The sequence below is a fragment of the Gopherus flavomarginatus genome, chromosome 18 (assembly GCF_025201925.1).
Source record: "Gopherus flavomarginatus isolate rGopFla2 chromosome 18, rGopFla2.mat.asm, whole genome shotgun sequence".
In the NCBI taxonomy this organism is placed as follows: domain Eukaryota; kingdom Metazoa; phylum Chordata; order Testudines; family Testudinidae; genus Gopherus; species Gopherus flavomarginatus.
Genome location: NC_066634.1, coordinates 24482184 through 24501787, shown reverse-complemented (window position 1 = coordinate 24501787; position 19604 = coordinate 24482184). Strand labels below are relative to the sequence as shown.

Genomic DNA, 19604 nt, shown 5'->3' with positions numbered 1-19604 from the left:
GTTCGGCTCCCCTAGCCTGCAGCTCCAGGCTCCGCGCTGTGTCCTTCTGGGCTGTCTGCCTGGTGCCTGCGTTCAGCAGCAGGACTTCCAAGGGTTTGCATTGCATGTGCTGCCTCTTCCTCATCTCCCTCCGCCCAGCCTGAATCCTGGCTCTGAAAAAACCTGCTAATGAGAACACAGGATTCTTTTCACAGCCTGCGTTTGCCTCACCTCCCGTTCCCTTCGCAGATACGCAACCTCTCAGCGGCCCGTGCTGCCGTTCGAACAGCATTACAGCCCCGAAGTGACCTCGAGCGGCGATTCCTCGTCCGGGGGGCTCCCCAGTCAGGAGAGCACCATGGAGAGACACAAGCCGGGTAAGGCTCCCTCACACCAGCGCGGGGGACCCGGGCACTCCCCTTTGGGTTTGAAGTATTGGAACACAGCAGAATGACTTGGGCACGTAGGGTCCATAACGATTCCCTCAGAGGTTTTCCTGCTTTCAAGCCTCTGCGAGCTGGAATGGAGCCTGAGGCATGATGCAGGCTCTGGAGCAGCTGCGTCTTCTCTTGATTTGGGAGCTAAACTCCCCAGCCTCCTATGTGCTCTGTGCATCCCAGACTGACGCATTGAGCCCTGCCCAGCTGCTGCATGGCCGGGGAAGTGGCTCTGCCTCCTGTGCCACTGGCTGGCCTCTCACCATTTCCTCAGCCTGGTGGAGGGAGGGGTCGTTAGGGTTGGGGCAGATGATGGGAGGGGAGACTGAGGCACATAATTGCCCACAGTCACGTGGCAAGTGAGTGGCAGAACTAGGAATAGAACCCAGGTTTCCGGACCCTCAGGCCAGTGCTGTGTCCACTCTGCCATTCTGACAAGTCTTTACTGAGCTCCTGGCCTTGGTGATAGCCTGCAGCAGTGACCCCGCAGATCAGGTCTGCCATCAGCTCTCTAGAGGGGTTCCATGCCTTTCTCCTCTCCACACTCAGTTGGCTGTTTTCGAGAGGGGGGGAATCAGACGCTGGATTTCTCCTGGCTTTTCTCTGTGCTGATCTGGCCCCAGCCCCCCAATGCCTTGGTGATTGCTAGTTCACTTTTGTTTCGCCAGCCAAGTGGGAGACTATTTATTTATAGATCCTGTTTCCAGAGGGCGCTGACGGGGCTGCTCTGAGGTGGGGCGTTGATCCAACAGCCGTCAGAAGCTAAACAGGCTGATCCTGATCCCTGGCACCTGTTCCTGGAGCTGTCATTAACACGAGTGGGAGCGGCTGCCTCACCATGGCAGAAACTCAAAGCTATTAGAGAAGGGATGTTAAAATTCCCAGCCTGTGTGCTTTGGGGGCTGGCTTTGTCCAGCCCCATCTTCCCTAGAGGAGCCTTAGTGCGCTGTCTCTCGCTCTGCTGGGGTGCTTGGCCAGCCAGGTTACCGAAGCCGGGCTAGTGGCCTCAAGGGTCAGAGGAGATACAGGTGTGATAAACTCCCTCGCTGTTCGATGTTAGAACAGTGCTGAAAAGGTTCAGGGGGAGGGTTCCTCGGATGTCCGGCATTCGTTCTAAAGCTGAAAGTTTAGTGCTCAAACACAAAGATCCCAAGAAATTAAAATGAGCATTTATAGTGAAACTGAACTCGAGTTATTATACCAGACAAACCTCATTAAAACCTATTTAAGTCTCTCTCCTTTTGGAGGCAGAATATCAGAGTCTCTTCTTTTCACTACCAACCATGCATTGGTGCAGAAGAGAGGGGTGATTTTACTCCGTGCTGCTGGTGTGTGAAGAGTATTCGCTGCTCCTGTTTGTAACAGACAGACCCGAGGTGGAGGAGGGGCTGGGTAGCAAAGGGGGGAAAGGCAGCTTTGGGTGAGGTCTTCAAACCACAGTTCGAGGACTTCAATAACTCAGACATAGTTTAGGGGTTTGTTACAGGAGTGGATGGGCGAGATTCTGTGGCCTGCATTGTGCGGGAGGTCAGACTAGATGATCATAATGGTCCCTTCTGACCTTAAGTCTGAGTCTCTGGGACAGTGGACGACTGGTCAGTTACAAATGGATGCTTTGACTGGTAGGTCATCTGGGGTAGCTGGTGCCTGGACACTGGTTCACATTCCACTCAGGGATGTCGTCCTCGGGCAGGGCAGTGGCCATCTCATCTGGCTGTGCTGAGGCCGTCCAGGTGGTTTCCGGCTTTGATTAGAAGCTGAGAGAGTGAGAGACAGGACAGGAGGAAAGAAATGATGGGCAGGAGTGTAACACAACAGAGACGGGAACAGAACAGGCTCTGCTCCGTCACAGTTAGCTGTCCCCACCATAGGCTGAGCTGAAACACCAAGCTCCTTAAACAGGAGCAAGGCCTCCTGACCGCCCTCTCATGACGGAAATCTGCTCCCTCGGCCTCGGAGGGTGAGATTCTGGGTCACTTTTTAAGAATCCTCAAAAGGGGAGAATCTGGGGGCATAGTTCATCCCTCGTTATTCCGGCCGACAATTAGCTGTAATATCCCACGCACCAATTTTGGGGCAGTAGTTTCCAGCTCCACGTGGTCTGTTTTTAGAAGGTGATGTTAACTCGGTCCATGAGGCACTTGTGTGGTGGCAGTTTGCACTGGCTCAGTCTCTGTCGGGTTTTCTTGCCCTTGTTCATAACGTTTGTTACTGAAACCAGCTTGACCTATCTTCCGTTGTTCATTCCCCTGCGGACCAGAAGGTCTAGGTATTGGGACCTCTTGTGAACTTTCCCAGGCTTCTTACAGTTGAACTCCCAATGAATGTGTAGGCCCAGTTATCAGCAGAGATCAGGGCCTCCCTTGTGCCGATGCTGCTGAGCCTGTGTGTCACGAAGTCCCCAGGCGATGCTCTGGAGCTGCTCCCCACCAAGCCAGGCAGGACTTTGGGGAACCTCCTCTCCCTTGGAGCAGACTTGTTCAGGGCAAGAAGCTCACACGGCTTCACCTCCTGGGTCTCTCCTTGGAGCATTCAGCATCCTCTGCCCCTCCGTGCGCTTCCCACAGCGAGCCCGCCCAGGTGGGGTCCTGGGGAAGCCACAGGGTCCTGCACCCCCACTTTGCAGTCAGACATGACTCTCAGCCAGCCAGTAAAACAGAGGTTTATTCGATGACTGACAGGAACAGGGTCTAAAACAGAGCTTGTAGGTACCACGAACCGGACCCCTCGACCGGGTCCATTCGGGGGGGCAGTGAGCCAGACCCCCACGTCTGCACTTCACTCCTCGTCCCCAGCCAGCTCCAGACTAACAACCCCCCCCAGCCCCTCCTCTCTGCTCAGCCCCTTTCCGGGGCCAGGAGGTCACCTGATCCCTTTGTCTCCAACACCTTCAGCTGGCACCTTTGCAGAGGAGGGGCCCAGGCCATCAGTTGCTAGGAGACAGAGTGTCAGGCATTTAGGGGCACTGGCCCTTTGCTCTGCAGCAATCACACACCCTGATCCCACCACCTAGATATTAAGAACTGCACAGGGGACACTGAGGCACCAACACAGTATTCAGAGCAAACATTAAGAACATTCCCAGTTCATCACACCGTGAAACAGTCCCTGCCTCACACAGCGGGAGGAGAACAGCCCAGAGAAGGCAGGTCGTGGGCCAAGACGGGAGTAGAGACCAGGCGCCCTGTCTGCCCGGCCCAGACACCCAGAACCTACTGTATCCAGCCGGACTCAGCAGCTGTTCTGGCTGGCAGGAAAGCTGCCCCTGAGGGAGTGGAGCTGTTAAAGTTCTCCATGTGCCCGTCAGTAACAGGGAATTAGGACTGGATTGGTTCCCCCTTGAGAGGGGCTGTTTTGTGGCGGATGGTTTACTCCTTGCTGAGCCACCCTTTGCTCCAGGCTGGCTTCTCTTGGCCACGGTGTCTGGGGACGTGCCCCAGGCTTGCTGGGCACAGGTGGTTTGGGAACCAGGTGGAGGTGCCAAGCTCTGCCTGTGAGCAGGGGTCTCAGACTGGCCACTCAGCCCTGACTCACGGTACATCTCAACCTGTCTGGGGCACATTTTCCAAGCACCTAGGTGACTTAGGCACCTCCCTGCATGTTTTGGAAATGGAACTTAGGTGGCTGTCACCTGGGCACTTTGAAAATGTTCCCCTCTCCGCGTCTCTGCTCTTCCCCACCCTCAGGTGGTGAGCCAAGGAACAGGCTAACGTTAGTGAGGCTGGGGGGTTGCAGGAACGAGGCCATAGCCCCATTCAGCATGAAGGGGAGACGGAGACAAGCCCTTAGAACAGACGCAGGGAGCAGCCGCACACGGCTGGTCTTTATCAGCAACGGGAGAGCAAGAGGGGGATTTCCTTCGGCAGGATTATGAACAAAGCAAAATCCCTCCGACCAGCCACCATCTGGCTAAGACAGCACAGCTGTGAGCACAACAGCTCGGAGCACCCGCCAGCAGGCTCTGCCGTGGCCCTGGCTTGCTCGCTCCCTGGGAGGGTCCCCCCAGCAGTGTGGCTTAGGGTGCGGCTCGGCGGGGATTTCTCTGGAAACCCTTGTGTGCGGCCAGGAAGTAGCATCGGTGGTGAGCGGGAGAGCTCTTCCTTCTGGGAGAGCCCAGTGCTGCGTTAATGGTGGCTGGGCTGCGCTGGGCAAGGGAGGAGCAGGGCCCTGTCCCCTAGGGGCTCCAATTGCTGGGGCCGATGTTGTAGCCACGGCTAGTTACCAGCTGCCTAAAGCTGCCCCCTCTCTGCCTTTCACGGCAGGGCGGGGTAGGCTGTTGGTGGGTGCGCTGGGATCCAGGGAGCCTGCTGTGCGTGTCGTTCCTGATGTGGTGCGGTGGTGGATTGTTGCAGAGCCCCTGTGGCACGTGCCAGTGCAGTCCAGGCTCCCTGCTGCGACGGGGAGCAGCACAAGCAAGCGGCCCAGCAGACAGGAGCTGGCAGGAAAGGATTCTCCCAACCGGCCTTCCAGAGTGAGTGGAGCTTCCCGGCCCCGGCCCCCAGCTGGCTAGCAGCCCCTCGGAAGGGTGGGAAGTGCCCTGTCTGGGAGCTGTTCTAGCATGCAAGCCCCTCCCTCTGCCCCACTCCTGCCCCAGCCCTGGTGAGCTGCGGGGGCATCCTGGCTCTCCCCGGTGAGAAGCAGGCAGCTCGGTTCATAGGGGCCTAGTCCGAGGGGAGGCGACTGCCTGGGGGCAGATACCCCAGGGAAGCTGAGCCTGGTGTCAGCGTCTGCTCCCAGTTGAAGGGGAGCTGTTCTGGGGGTGGCGGCCAGGCAGAAAGTGCTGCCCCAGGCTGTGTGGTCAGCATGGTTCCCAACACTGTGTGCTTTAGGAAGGGCCGTGCTATGACCTGAGAGCAACACCCCCCTGAGAGCGTCTCCGGGAGCGTTCGGCGCCAGGGCAGAGCACGTCACTGGTCCAGTTAGACCCATTTGTAAGCAGGAGAGGCACTGCAAGCACCACGGCTGAGCAATGGAGCCGCTTGGCTCTGCTCCGCTCCCTCGCATCCCCAAAACGGGCCGGCCTCCCCTGCACCGTCTCTGCAGCGGGCTGCAGCGTATTCTGGGCATGGCTGTTGTCTAACCTGCCGGGCACAGCCGTCCTGCTGTGAATGATGCTTTCGAGCACCCCGTCCCCATGATCTCCCCAGCGAGCACAGTGCTGCTAGTCTGTGTGCCCGTGAACTCAGATGTGGCCCCAGCCGACTCGCTGGGCTGCACCCGCCTTCCTCAGACCCAGCTCCCCGGCTCTCCCGAGGGGGTCCCTGGCTGGGGAAGGCTGGGCGGGGCTCAGCCCCGGTGGTGGGTGCACGGCGAGAATGCGGGGGGCTGTTCTCCAGTGCCCCATGGCTTTCCCGAGGGGGTCCCCAGCTGGAAAAGGCTGGGCGGGGCTCAGCCCCCAGTGGTGGGCGCACAGCAGGCGTGCGGGGGGCCATTCTCCAGTGCCCCAGCTCCCTGGCTCTCCCGAGGGGGTCCCTGGCTGGAGAAGGCTGGGCAGGGCTCAGCCCCCAGTGGTGGGCGCACAGCGGGCATGCGGGGGGCCATTCTGCAGTGCACCAGCTCCCTGGCTCTCCCGAGGGGGTCCCTGGCTGGAGAAGGCTGGGCAGGGCTCAGCCCTCAGTGGTGGGCACACAGCAGGCGTCCTGGGGGCTGTTCTCCAGTGACCCTTGGCATGGCTCTTTGCAGGGTGAGGCTCCGTACTCCAGCCACTCCAGCAGCAACACGCTGTCCAGCAGCGCCTCCAGCCGGCACAGTGACGAACGCTGGTCTGATACGCTGGACCCCGCCGAGGGCGAGCCAGACTCGGTCTGCAAGGGGGGCTCCAGCGACAGTGGCATTGACACCGCGCTCTACACCAAGCCCTCCCGCCTGGGGCCGCCCCAAGCCCTGCTGGCCTCTGCCCACTACGAGAGCGGGGGCAAGAGGAGGGAACCTTCGCCCACCGTCAGCGCGGGCAGCCAGAGCCGAGGCTACCGGCCCAAGATGTACACAACAGGAGCCAGCGCGGCCGGGCCTGCCGCAGCCCCCAGCCATGGCAGTGAGGTCTTCAAGCAGCCAAGGTAACCCGGCCTGCGCAGCCCAGAGCACTGGGCGTGGGGATGGGAGGGAAGCAGGGGAACCCCGCCACCACCAGTGATGGGAAGGCTCCTGGGTCTGCTTGAGCTTTTGCTGGGAGACCGACAGAGGTGGAAACTGGGGAAAAGCCAGTCCCTTGGCCAGCCACTTTCTCCCTCTGCCGGTGCTTGGAGCTGGGCAGCGTCTCCGGTCACGTGCTGTGCCAGTCTGGGTGAGAGACGCTGGCTGGGGAGGTCTGAGCATGCAGCAAAATTCCCAGAAACCTCTGAGAGGTGGACGGGGGAGAGGCTGAGGCCTGGCGGAAACGTAGCTCAGATCTGCTGAGTGGTGTCCCGGTACTACTGCAATGATGCTGCTTTCATGCAGAGTCTGAGGCTCCGAGGTGCAGACGGGGTTCTGTGTCCTCTGAACGCTGGGTCTGCAGCCCTCTCTGTGGCCCAGCTTGGGGGAGGCATTACATCTGGCTGCCCCTGCCGTGGGGCAGGAGGGCAAAGCTCAAAGCAGGTTCCTGGCCCTAGCCTCCTCCAGGTAACAGCCAGCACAGCAGAGCCCTCCTGCTGCTCAGCTGCAGCACTGGGCAGTGGAACAGCCCTGGCAGCTTTTGAAGGCGTTAGGTCCGTGCTGGAGAAATAGGATCCTCAGTTGGGGTAAATCGGCCCTAACTCCATCAAAGCCGGCAGGCCGAGCCGATTCGCACCCCTGGCACCTGAATGGACAAATCGTCTCTTTGGAGAGGCGGGGAGGGGTGTTCCCCTGCAGGCTGTGAGTTGCCCCGAAGAGAGAGCCGGTTCCTGGCGCCCCTCTGGGGCATGGGCTGAAAGGGCAGCCGTGGCTTTGGGTGCTGACACTGTACTGCCAGTCCCCAGGGTTCAGAACTCAAGAGCCTGGCCCCCCGAATCATGGAATTTCCAAACTGCTCCCCGCTGGGCTTGGTATTCACCGTCTGGTTGGGGAGCTCCTGGGGTGCCACTTTCAGGCCTTTCTCTGTAACCACCAAGGCGCTGAACCCCCCAATCACATGACTCCAGCAGCTGGGCCCTAAGGGGCAAACGCCCCAGATCTCATGAGCTGGCAACATCCTGCTTGTCAGCTAGTGCTCGTCTCCCCCCGCCAGGTTTGCAATCTTAGCCGTGTTTATGGGACACCGGATCTGTTCCACCGAAACAGTGAAAAGCAGCTACAGCTCCTGCCCCAGCCCCGACTCCCTGCCGGGTTTGGGGTTTTACAGCCCCTGTGTTTGCTTGATTTCCTCTCGAGAGGGGCAACTGGGAAAGTGATTCTCTTCAAAGCACCGTTACCATCCCAGAATCATAACTCCGAGCCAAATAGCCTTTACACCCAACTTCTGGGGGTCACAATTCCCCCAGTGAGGAGTGACTTGGGGGTGCCCAACTGGAGGTGCCTGTCCGGGGTCCCCATTTTCACAAGTCGGGCTTTCTGCCCCAGCTGAATCCCGGCCCTTTAGAGGGTCTCAAGTCCCTGCTCACACCTGCGTATAGCCCCGCTATAAAACCAGCCCGTCAGACGTTCTCAGACAGGGCTGGCTTGTAAAGCGCCGGTGTCCCTTTAAATGCTCAGAGACGCCAAAGCCCCAGAGACTGGGCCCCGTGCTAGTCTCTGGCCCGAACCCAGCTCCGCCGTGGAGCAGCAGACTTGTAATCCCAACCCAGAAACTCCCGGGTTTGTACCGGGTGCAGTGTTTTCAAATGGGTGAGGACAGGCTCCCCGGGGGCATCCCAGAGTGGCTTGTTCCCAGCCAGGGGCACTGGTGCTGGGGTGAAGTCGGATTTCCGCCTGACCTGGAATTTATTTCCTTTTGGTTTTTTTCTTTGTTTTACTTTGTAGTAATTTCAGTTTGCGACAAGGCCGCCCTGCTCAGGGTTACAAAACGCCCGTGGCTGAGACTCCCAGGCCCCCACACATGTCCCAGTCCAGCTCCTTCCAGCTGTCTGCCTCTGTCCCCAAATCCTTCTTTTCCAAACAGCCCACCAGGAACAAGCCTGCGTCGGGGTGGAAGAGAGCCGAGGAGACCCCCACGAGGCCTGTGGCCTTCACGGACCCAAAGAAGTAAGTGCTTCTCACTGAGCTGCCGGCTGTGGGATGGGGCTGAGCAGAGTGCCAGGCGTGCGAGATCTCTGCCATGGCCAAGTCAATGGCACTCGGGGGGTAGCCTTCAGTAGCTTCTCGTCCGTTGCCTCGGTGCACGTCGGGCCGTGAGCTCTGAGCCGAGCCCGTCTGCATGCGGGAGCCTCGCTTGCTCCCAGCCGGTGCCCACCACCTCATTCCGCTCCCTGCCCCCAGCCTGAGCAGCGCTTGCTTGGCAACAGAGGGGGTGGGCATGGGCGGCCCCCCGTGGGCACCACTGCAGGTCTGCAGCTGCTGCCAGCACATGGGACTGACTGCAGGGTGGGAGGAGCTGGAACGAGGGGTCTGAGTCTCCCCCACCCCCCCCACCTCCCCATGCAGGAAGGCAGGAGGGCCCCTGCTCTGGGCCATCTCTCACAGGGCACGGAGAAAGGCTCTGGCATCTCTGCGTGGTAGCAGGATGCGCGCAAACCTGGTGGGTGCCAGCCCCCGCCAGCACAACGAGTTAAAGTCAAAGGTTAGAGAGGATGGTAGCCATGTGCCTGCCCACTGTGGCGCTGCCATCAGAGAGGCCACGGCTCCTTGTTTGCTCTGTGGGCCTGCCATTGCCGCAGTCCAACTCAGCGAGAGGCATCTGGGAGCCGTGGCTCCCAGCCTTTCACCTAGCAGGGCTGAGGGGTGAAAAGGAGACCAAAGCTGTGGCCTCGTTCCTGGGGTTAGGGCATTCCCTGCTCACTCGCAGGCCCCAGTCATTCCCCTGCCTCCTGCAAAGGCTAATACACGGCGCAGCCGCTGGCCTCGCCTGGCCCCACTGGATCTGCTGCTGCTCCCGCGCTGGCCAGGGCATGAAAACCACCCCAGAAAAGCTAGAATTGGGCCAGTCACTGCCTGGGCAGAGCTTTTCTTGCCCTTCTCTGCCGGGCATCAGGAGGGGCCTGCCCCAGCTCGGGCTGTCGAATCACCACCCGTGAATCTCCTACTCAGACATGCCCACTGGGCAGGGGCTAGCCCCACATCTCATCTGCTGTGACCTGTAGCAAGTCACCGCTCTGTCCCTCAGTTCCCTGCCTATGTCTGCGTTTGTCCAGACCGTGTGCTCTTTGGACTGTTGCACTGGTCCTTTGCACGGGGCCCCGATCTTGGTTGGGATCTGGGCAGCGCCCGGCACAACGGGGCCCCGATCTCGGCCAGGGTCAGTGGGCGGCCCCCAGCCCGATGGGGCCCTGATCTCGGCCAGGGTCAGTGGGCACAGCTGTCCTACAAATAACTCGCACCAGGCAGAAGTTTGAGGAAAATTATTGTTTCCATCGCTCCTGCCTGGGCTCGACGCTTTACAAATGGAGTCCCTGTTCCTGTCCCAGAGAGATGACAAGTGAAGCCCGAATCCAGCTGGAGCACTGGGGGAGACAGAGTTTTCCGTAGGATTCAGAGGAGCAGGGGGTGGGGGTCTCCTGACCGACAGAAGGGCCGTAAACGCCCAGGGGCTTTGGCAGGCAGACACCCTGTGATGATGCGGTTCTGGCGGGACACAACTGAGAGTGCCAATTCAGGACCAATTGCTTAAACAGGGCAGTTACAGCCCTAGGCTGGGGTTTTTCCACCTCTAAGGCAAACAAACCAGCCAGACCAAGAGGACTTCGGTTTCACCCCACTGGCTAACCACAAGTCACACAAGCAATTTCCTTAGACCCTCCAGTCTCCCAGTATCACCACCAGTGCCACCCGTCCTGGGGATGAACGGTTATGAAAACCAACACCCCAGTAAAAGAAAAAGGTTCTCTCGATCCCAAAGGACCAAGCCCCAGACCCAGGTCAATATACACATCAGATCTTACCCACAAATCACGCTGTTGCCAATCCTCTAGAATCTAAAATCTAAAGGTTTATTCATAAAAGGAAAAAGAGAGAGCTGAGAGCTAGAATTGGTTAAATGGAATCAATTCCATACAGTGATGGCAAAGTTCTTGGTTCAGGCTTGTAGCAGTGATGGAGTAAACTGCAGGTTCAAATCAAGTCTCTGGAGCATCCCCAGCTGGGATGGGTCAATCAGTCCTTTGTGCAGAGCTTCAGTTTGTAGCAAAGTCCCTCCAGAGGTAGGAAGCAGGGTTGAAGACAAAATGGAGATGAGGCCTCTGCCTTATATAGGCTTTTCCAGGTGTAAGAACACTCCTTTGTTCCTGCTGTGGAAAGTTACAGCAAAATGGAGTTTGCAGTCACATGGGCTAGTTTCTGCACACCCTGCTGAGTCACAGGGCGTAACTGCCTTCTCTCGATGGGACGATTGTGTAGGTGATGGTCCTTAATGGGCCATCAAGCAGGCTAAACAGATCTGACACCAACTTGTCTGGGATCTTTCTCAGTAACACAACACAAGTTTGCAACACAGACAGCATACAGCCAATATTCATAACTTCAACTACCAAAATGATACAGACATACAGACAGCATAATCATAACCAGTAATCCGTAACCTGGTCTTAGACACCTTATATGACCCCCTTTACAGGATTTGGTGCCACTACAGGACCTTGGTTGCAACCCATGTTCTATATGGTCCCAGTTTATATCAATAACGTCACACACCCCTCTTGCCTCGGGGCACCTGGTTTGGGTGGCCCCGTACCTACGGGCATTGACCATCCAGCCTGCCGTGCTCTTGGCTAACAGGGGCTGCTCCTGGAGCATGTCTCTGAGCACGTCTCCTCCCACGCTGCTCTAGGCAAATCGACATGAACACCAAGAATGTCTTTGGGCAGCCCAGGCTGCGGGCGTCGCTCCGGGACCTGCGCTCCCCGCGCAAGAACTACAAGTCCACCATTGAGGACGACCTGAAGAAGCTCATCATTATGGATGGCTTGGGCCCGGAGCCAGAGAGAGCCATGGTGGGTGCAGACCGACAGGGCGGGCCCCACAGCAGTGGTTGGGCTCCAGTGGGCAGGATTCCTGGGTTCTGTTCCCAGCTCTGGGCAGGGAGTGGGGGCTGGGGAGCCAGGACTCCTGGGTTCCATCCCCAGCTCTGTCACTTTTCTGGTGGGTGATCTTGGGTGAATCCCTTCCCTGCTCAGTTTCCCCTCCCACACTGTACTGAGAGCTCTTTGGGACAGGAACAGGCTCTCACCTTGTTCTGTGCCGTCCCCAACCCCGGTCTCCGATGCGGCTTCTCGATGCTGCTAGTAACCCTGGGTTATAGCGGGAAGTAACTGTGTTTCTGCGGCAGTCTCCGCAGAAGCCTCTCCAGCGGACGTTATCAGACGAGAGCCTATGTAGCGGGAGGAGAGACACCAGCTATGCCAGCGCCACCTGCTTCGAACAGTCCCTGCCCAGCGATGTCCTCTTCACCAGCACCTACCCATCTAACACGCTGCCCACCCGGCGGCAGCACCCGCAGCCGGGCAATGGGGCCCTCTCTGAGAAGAAATGTGAGTATGGCACAGGTCTCGGTTAGAGCAGGGGGCTGGCAGCCAGGGCTCCTGGGTTCTCTCCCTGGCTCTGGGAGGGGAGTGGGGTCTAGTGGTTGGGGACGGGGGCTGGGAGCCTGGATTCCTGGGTTCTCTCCCCAGCTCAGCCTGGCCTGCTGTGTGACTCCGGCTGTGTCACTTCCCCTTGTTGTGAAAGGGGGCAGTGATGTACCGTGGTTGGGGGTCCCTAGGTGTGGAATGTGAGAGACATGCAGGGTAGTGTGTGATGTTGGTGCTGCCGTGGTCCTGGTTCCTCGGGAGCACACGGGGGCCTGCCTGGCAGAGAGATGTCATGCGCTGCATGTGTGCTTGTTAGCAGACGAGAGCTGGTTCTCCCCGCAGGCGGGCGCAGCTCCCCCTCTGGGAAGAACCAGGGCGTCTCCACCCAGTCCCAGGTGGGTCTCCTTGAACCCTCACGGGACCGGCCCCTTCCTTCTCTCTCTCCCACATGCCTCTGCCTGGACATTGGTCCCTCCCCCCAGTGCTGGCCTGATTCCTGCGAGCGGCCGTGGGGCAGGGCCCTGCTGGCAGATCGCCCCAGGCTCCAGTTAGGTCCTGGAGAAGGGCGCCACACGGGGTGGGGTGTGTGGGGCTGGTCTGAGCACAGCCCCAGCGTCCGTTCCAGGAGCCAGGGGGGTTTGGATCCAAGGGCTGGAGCATGTGGATGCTGCCGACCAGCCCCAAGGTGCTAACGGGGTGATTGGTTGACCCACAGGCTGGGGGTGCTCACTCCCAGGCTGCGCTTTGACCTGGGGAGGGGAGCTGGCAGCAGGGCAGAGCGCTGCTCCGAGCTTCTTCTGACCCCTCTGCTCTCCCCAAAGCCACCATCTCTGCCTCGGAGCTGTCACTGAGCGACGTGCGGGACCAGCCCACGAGACGCCTCGACCCGGGGCTGATGCCCCTGCCCGACACGGCAGCTGGCCTGGAATGGTCCAGCCTAGTCAATGCTGCAAAGGCCTATGAAGGTAGGAGGGCCCCGGTGTCTGCAGAACGCTCGCTGCCCCAGCCAGGGAGCCGCACCCTGCCACTGCGGGGGGTGCTGCCGGCTGCCAGTTAGCTGAGCCGCGCCCAGACAGCAGCGGTGTGGGGAAAGTATTGCCCAGTTAATGGCCGCGAGAGGGAAATCGAGGCACGAGCTCCCTTTGTGGGAGGTGATGGTGATTGATACTTCCCGTGGCCTCGTAGAGCTCTGAGAACGGAGCTGGGGGGGAGGTGCTGGAACTAGGGGTGCGGGGGGGCTGCAGCTCCCCCTGGCTTGAAGTGGTTTCCATCATATCCAGGGTTACAGTTCAGTTCAGTGGCTCTCAGCACCCCCACGGTACCCATTGTTCCAGCGCCGTGGGGCAGCAGAGCAGGACGTTCCATGGGGGTTGCTGGGACAGTGGCGGGAAGTGGGTGTGAACTGGGGGTTTCAAAGCCGCCTGGCGTCCGTGAGTCTCCTCCCTGGGGGAGCTGCTGTCCCTTCGCTCCATCTCTGCCACCCCTCCTAGCTCTGACTCGGAGCCAGGGGGCCCCAGGCCGGCGGGGCCGGGCCGAGTCCCTCCACGCTGTCCCCTGCCAGCTCAGCACTTGGTCAGTGTCCTCCAGAGGGAGGGGTGGGCCCCCAGGTTCAGAGCCATCCTGCGGGAGCGGATTCCAAGGGGTCTCTTCGCCAGGAGGGGACAGCTGCCCGGGCGGGTGATGGGCTCTCGGCTGTGGGGTGTCTGTAGGGTGGCACTGGGCATGTGAGGAGGCCCCAGCTCTGTGCTGGGGACGTTCCCTGGGCGCGGTGCTGCAGGGGCTTGGAGCAGCAGGGGCCCCGCTCGCTGCTCGGATTCCCCCGTTTCTGCCCCTAGGCCTGCCCTGCCGCGGGCGGGGTCAGCAAGGGGCTGATGGCTTTACTGCTGCCCGTTACACTGGGGTCCAGGGGCCCGTAACGCCAGCAGCGCGGCGGCTTCCCTGGGAGCAGGTTGGGGCCACGTGTCTGCGTCTTCCCAGCGCCTGGCGAAAGGCTGCGCCTGCTCTCTGCCTCTGGGATGGCCACTCCCCCCCGCGGCCGTTGTTCGAATGGGGGCTGGGGGAGCGGGGGAAATCCAGAGGGGCTGGTGCCACTTCGAGTCCCCAAGAGCCTCGGGAGCCCGCGGGTACCTGGGCCCGGCTCCTGCATCCTGCCGCTCGGAGCGGCCCCAGAGGCACCCTCGTCCCATCCAGCCGCAGGAAATGGAAGAGGCAGGGGGAGCCCAGCGGATGGTGCGTGGGCAGTGCCCCGGCTCTGGAAATGGGTGTCCTGCCGCTCTTGCAACACACGGGGGGGGGGCTTCCTTCGCCCGTCGCGGCGAGGTGATCCCCTGCTCCTTCGCACCGGGCCGGCTCTTACCCTTCCCCTCCCTGGCTTGCCCCACGTGGCCGGTTCCGCCCAGTGCCCTGGAGCCACAATGTGTCCGGACCTGTCGAATCTCCTGTCTGTGCGTCACGCTCACGTGGCTGGGAGCCCCACCCCAGGCTTCTGGCAGGGCCGGGAGACGCACGGGAGGCCTTGTCGTGCGGCTCAGGGAGAAATCCAGGTGCCCAGCACCCTGCTGTGACCGAGACCCCTCCCCAGGTAGGAGGCTGTTCCCCTGGCACTGCGCCATGATGAGTGTGTGGGACCCTGCGGTCCTGACTTGGGCAGCTCTGTTAGTGGTTAGAGCACAGAGCTGGGCCCCAGGGGCTGGGCTCTGCTGTCCTCGAGTGCAATGGGGCCTGGTCATGGGCGAGCAGGGGGGAGGGTGGGTCTGGTGCTCAGTGGTAGGTGGGGAGCAGGGCACAGCGTATCCATCGGCTTCCACGGCTCTTCTGCACTGCTGCCCCTCCCCATGTCCAGCATCTGGGGGGTGGGGGGGGCTTTGCTGGTGAGGTGCCTCCCTGCACCGCGACCCACGGGCTGTGCAGGGGGCAGTCTCCAGAGTAGCCTGAAAAGCCCTCGGGTCCCCTTGTGCTGTGGGGTGAGCCACACCTCTGCTCCTCACCATACCCAGCTGCCGACTCTAGACAAAGCTGGGTCCAGCACGTCATCTCGCCCGTGACTTCCGCTGCCACTCGCATCCCCAGGGAGCCTCGGCCTTGCCAGCACGGCAAAATAAACAGCCCCCGCTGGGCATGACTGCTAGCGTGGCCGAGGGGAGCTGTGTGCCGCGAGAGGCTGGCACTGGGAGTGCAGGCGTGGCCAGGCCTTAGCAGGGGAGATCTGAGCCCCCGTGGATTCTCCTCGCCCTGTCTCTTCCCATCATCCCCTTCCCGCAGTGAAATGTACCAATCTGTGGGGGTGGCTGCCTGCTTCATCCCCACACAAATACTGCCCCCCTGGCCTCCCATTCCCAGGGAGTGGGAAGTGTCAAGCCCCGAATTTCCGTTTGGAAGAGAGAGGCATGTAGCCAGAGCCAGCCACAGGGCAGCACAGCGAGGGTTTACTCTGGAAGGGACTGCAGGTGTGTGAGGAGGGGACGGGGTCCATGGGCTGGGCGGGAGCAGGTCTGTGCCCGGTGGGGTGTCCTGCGAGTGCTCGGCAGGCCTGCTGCAAGGGGCCCCGTGGAGACTGGTGCCCCCAGGCCAGAGTCATGGGGGCTTGTGCCGTGGGCCTTCCCCCCACAGCTGCATTTGACGTGGTTCTGACTTTCCCATGGTCTTTCGGCCGTGGCATGTCACCCTGCCTGGGAAACAGTCCCGGCCCCAGCCGTGCAGCAGGAGTCACGCTGGCCATTCCTGGAAGGGCCCCGTCTCTGCCCATGGACTCCCCAGGTGCCGCCGGCTGTGCTGCAGGACGGGGCAGTCGGTGAGACTCCACTGAGCTCCCCTCGGGCTGAGAAATGGGGCTGGCAGCCCCTGATGCCCGCGCAGGGCTCTGTGGGCCAGGCATGAGTCAGGCCGGGGGCACTGCCTGGGAATTGGGCTCCAGCGTGGAGCGGTGACTCGGGGACTGTCATGGCTCCGCATACAGCTTTGTGCTCCGGCCAGGGCTGAGGCAGGCAGCGCGGGGGCCCGGGGCGTGCGGGTGCCCTCCGGGCATGGGCACGGCAAAGCACAGCCATTTCTTTGCCTTGTAGTGCAGAGAGCCGTCTCCCTCTTCTCCCTCAACGACTCAGCGCTGAGCCCCGAGGCCCCCCCCGCGCCCAGCCTGGAGAGACAGCCCACGCCCCGCACCACGCCCACCATGAGGTAAGCGGGGAGCCCGCGGGAGCCTGGCTCCCGCCTCCTCTGTTGTGTCCAGCAGCAGCCTGGGCTGCGGGCAAGGGCTCGGGCAAGCCAGCACCTCTTCCTGGTGACAGTAACCCACCCACCCTGGCATGGCTCTCCATGGAGCTGGCGCTGCAGCCAGACGTCACGGGGAGGGCGCTGTGGGAGCCGTCTGCCAGCTGTAGCGGGGCGGGGGCGGACATGCAGCCTCAGCTGGCCTGCATGGGGGAGCCCCCATCACGGCTGCGTCCTGACGCCCCAGGCACAGAGGGGTGGGAGGAGCCTGAATCTGTGTGTCTGTAGGGCCGTGCTAGCGTTTCCTCCTTCCCCACAGCCTGGCAGGGAGACTGTTCCCTTGCCCCGGTGCTGCCCGCAGTGCCCATGGGCTGCATCAGGTCTCTGCAGCCCTGCCAGCTGCCCTTGCCCGTGCTGGGTCCCCAGCAGGCCAGCGAGACGCACTGACCCCTGTTTTCCCCTCCCCAGCGAGGAGCTGCCCCTGGACCTGACGGGGAAGGTGTGTCAGCTAGAGGCCATGCTGAAGCAGCTACACAGCGACCTGCAGAAAGTAAGGGGCTGCCCCCTTCCCCTCCTGTCGGCCCCATCGGGCACCCCCTTCTCTCTGCCACTGGGCAGCCTCTTAGAAAGCACCATCGGGCGGGAGTGTCTGTGCCTGGGGGCAAGGGGGCCTAGCGGCTTTGAGCCAGGACTCCTGGGTTCCCTCCTTGCTCCCGTTTGCTGTGGAGCTGTGAGAAGGCTGGTGGCCCGGTGAGGGGGCTGGGGAGGTGGAGATGGGGGACTGGCTGCATCTGGGAGCTCTCCAAACACCCCCTCTCTCGCTCAGGAGAAGCAGGACAAGGTGGTGCTGCAGGCGGAGGTGGCCAGTCTGCGCCAGAACAACCAGCGGCTGCAGGAGGAATCGCAGACGGCCAATGAGCAGCTGCGCAAGTTCGCCGAGATCTTCTCCAGCCCTGGGGATAAGGATCTGTGAGCTCCCCTCTTGGGTGTCAGGTGCCACGCTCACCCAGCGCTGTACCGAGATCTCCAGCCCCGTGGATAAGGAGCTGTGAGCTCCCCTCTTGGGTGCCAGGTGCCACGCTCACCCAGCGCTGTACCGAGATCTCCCGCCCCGTGGATAAGGAGCTGTGAGCTCCCCTCTCGGGTGCCAGGTGCCACGCTCACCCAGCACTGTACTGAGATCTCCAGCCCCGTGGATAAGGATCTGTGAGCTCCCCTCTCGGGTGCCAGGTGCCACGCTCACCCAGCGCTGTACCGAGATCTCCAGCCCCGTGGATAAGGAGCTGTGAGCTCCCCTTTCGGGCGCCAGGTGCCACGCTCACCCAGCGCTGTACCGAGATCTCCTGCCCCGTGGATAAGGAGCTGTGAGCTCCCCTCTTGGGTGCCAGGTGCCACGCTCACCCAGCGCTGTACTGAGATCTCCAGCCCCGTGGATAAGGAGCTGTGAGCTCCCCTTTCGGGCGCCAGGTGCCACGCTCACCCAGCGCTGTACCGAGATCTCCTGCCCCGTGGATAAGGAGCTGTGAGCTCCCCTCTTGGGTGCCAGGTGCCACGCTCACCCAGCGCTGTACTGAGATTTCCCGCCCCGTGGATAAGAAGCTGTGAGCTCCCCTTTCGGGCACCAGGTGCCACGCTCACCCAGTGCTGTACTGAGATCTCCAGCCCCGTGGATAAGGAGCTGTGAGCTCCCCTCTTGGGTGCCAGGTGCCACGCACACCCAGCGCTGTACCGAGATCTCCAGCCCCGTGGATAAGGAGCTGTGAGCTCCCCTCTTGGGTGCCGGGTGCCAGGTGCCACGCTCACCCAGTGCTGTACCGAGATCTCCAGCCCCGTGGATAAGGAGCTGTGAGCTCCCCTCTCGGGTGCCAGGTGCCACGCACACCCAGCGCTGTACCGAGATCTCCAGCCCCATGGATAAGGAGCTGTGAGCTCCCCTCTTGGGTGCCGGGTGCCAGGTGCCACGCTTACCCAGTGCTGTACCGAGATCTCCAGCCCCGTGGATAAGGAGCTGTGAGCTTCCCTCTTGGGCGCCAGGTGCCACGCTCACCCAGCGCTGTACCGAGATCTCCAGCCCCATGGATAAGGAGCTGTGAGCTCCCCTTTCGGGCGCCAGGTGCCACGCTCACCCAGCGCTGTACCGAGATCTCCAGCCCCGTGGATAAGGAGCTGTGAGCTCCCCTCTTGGGTGCCAGGTGCCACGCTCACCCAGTGCTGTACCGAGATCTCCAGCCCCGTGGATAAGGAGCTGTGAGCCCCCCTTTCGGGCGCCAGGTGCCACGCTCACCCAGCGCTGTACTGAGATCTCCAGCCCCGTGGATAAGGAGCTGTGAGCTCCCCTCGGGTGCCGGGTGCCAGGTGCCATGCACACCCAGCGCTGTACCGAGATCTCCCGCCCTGTGGATAAGGAGCTGTGAGCTCCCCTCGGGTGCCGGGTGCCAGGTGCCATGCACACCCAGCGCTGTACCGAGATCTCCAGCCCCGTGGATAAGGAGCTGTGAGCTCCCCTCTCGGGCGCCGGGTGCCACGCACACCCAGCGCTGTACCAAGATCTCCAGCTCCGTGGGTAAGGAGCTGTGAGTGCCCCTCTCGGGTGCCAGGTGCCACGTACACCCAGCACTGTACCCCCAGGCTGCTGGCTGGGTGAGGGCAGCAGCAGAGCCCTGGGACGCGCAGTTGGCTGGGGCAACTTGCAGGGCACTGGGGAAGCTGCTGATGTGCTGGGAGGGGTCTGTCCTTGGAAGGTGCATCGCCGGCCCTTCCGCACCTGCACCATGTCCCTGGCAGTGTGGGGCGAAACATGGGATTTATGGATCCGTATCTCTCCACACGGTGCCAGGGATCCGTGTCTGTTCTCTGCCTTGCCACCAGGATGTTCTTGGGGCACCAATGCCAGACGTGGGAGCCTGTTAAACCTGATGCAAAGGGCGCTGCTGGGCCACTGGCTGGGACAGGGACTCCTTATCCTGCATCTCCCAGGACGACTCACTCCTGGGGGCGAACCTTGACTAATCCAGGAGCTATCCCTGTGGAGTGACTTGATTCCAGCCTTGGGCACTGAGCAGCCCTTCTGCACCACGTGCTCACGGCCAGTTCCCAGGAGAGTCTGCCACGGACACAGCAATACGGAGCTGGGCAGGGTCACTGACCACGGTTCTGTTCAGAACTTGCGGTGGTTTTTCTGGTGTACAATAATTATAATGGGGCTGTACCTGTACCTGAGAGAATTTAAAAATTGCCCCCGACTCTGGAGAGCACTTCCTCAAAGCTAAATTATTTTCTAGCGAATCCAATGCAGAGAGCGGCTCAGGAAGTGCACATTGATTGCACTGGAAATGTTCTTTATAAAACACTATATTTGTATAAATGA

General features: G+C 61.2%; 1 protein-coding gene across 50 annotated transcripts in view; it reads left to right on the top strand.

The window, feature by feature from the left end:
• Positions 1 to 19604, top strand: part of SIPA1L3 (signal induced proliferation associated 1 like 3) — a 113530-nt gene extending 93926 nt beyond the window's left edge. The window contains exons 12-28 of one of the 50 annotated variants that reach the window (XM_050928352.1): positions 229 to 356; positions 4769 to 4887; positions 6099 to 6472; positions 8334 to 8555; positions 11293 to 11455; positions 11791 to 11992; positions 12853 to 12996; positions 16093 to 16204; positions 16706 to 16787; positions 17064 to 17230; positions 17310 to 17388; positions 17468 to 17625; positions 17705 to 17783; positions 18028 to 18185; positions 18272 to 18350; positions 18677 to 18755; positions 18835 to 19604. In XM_050928352.1, the coding sequence (XP_050784309.1) occupies positions 229 to 356; positions 4769 to 4887; positions 6099 to 6472; positions 8334 to 8555; positions 11293 to 11455; positions 11791 to 11992; positions 12853 to 12996; positions 16093 to 16204; positions 16706 to 16787; positions 17064 to 17210 (1693 nt within the window). In that variant the 3' untranslated portion in view covers positions 17211 to 17230; positions 17310 to 17388; positions 17468 to 17625; ... (3 more) ...; positions 18677 to 18755; positions 18835 to 19604. The other 49 variants (XM_050928334.1, XM_050928335.1, XM_050928343.1 and 46 more) reach the window with 49 other exon arrangements.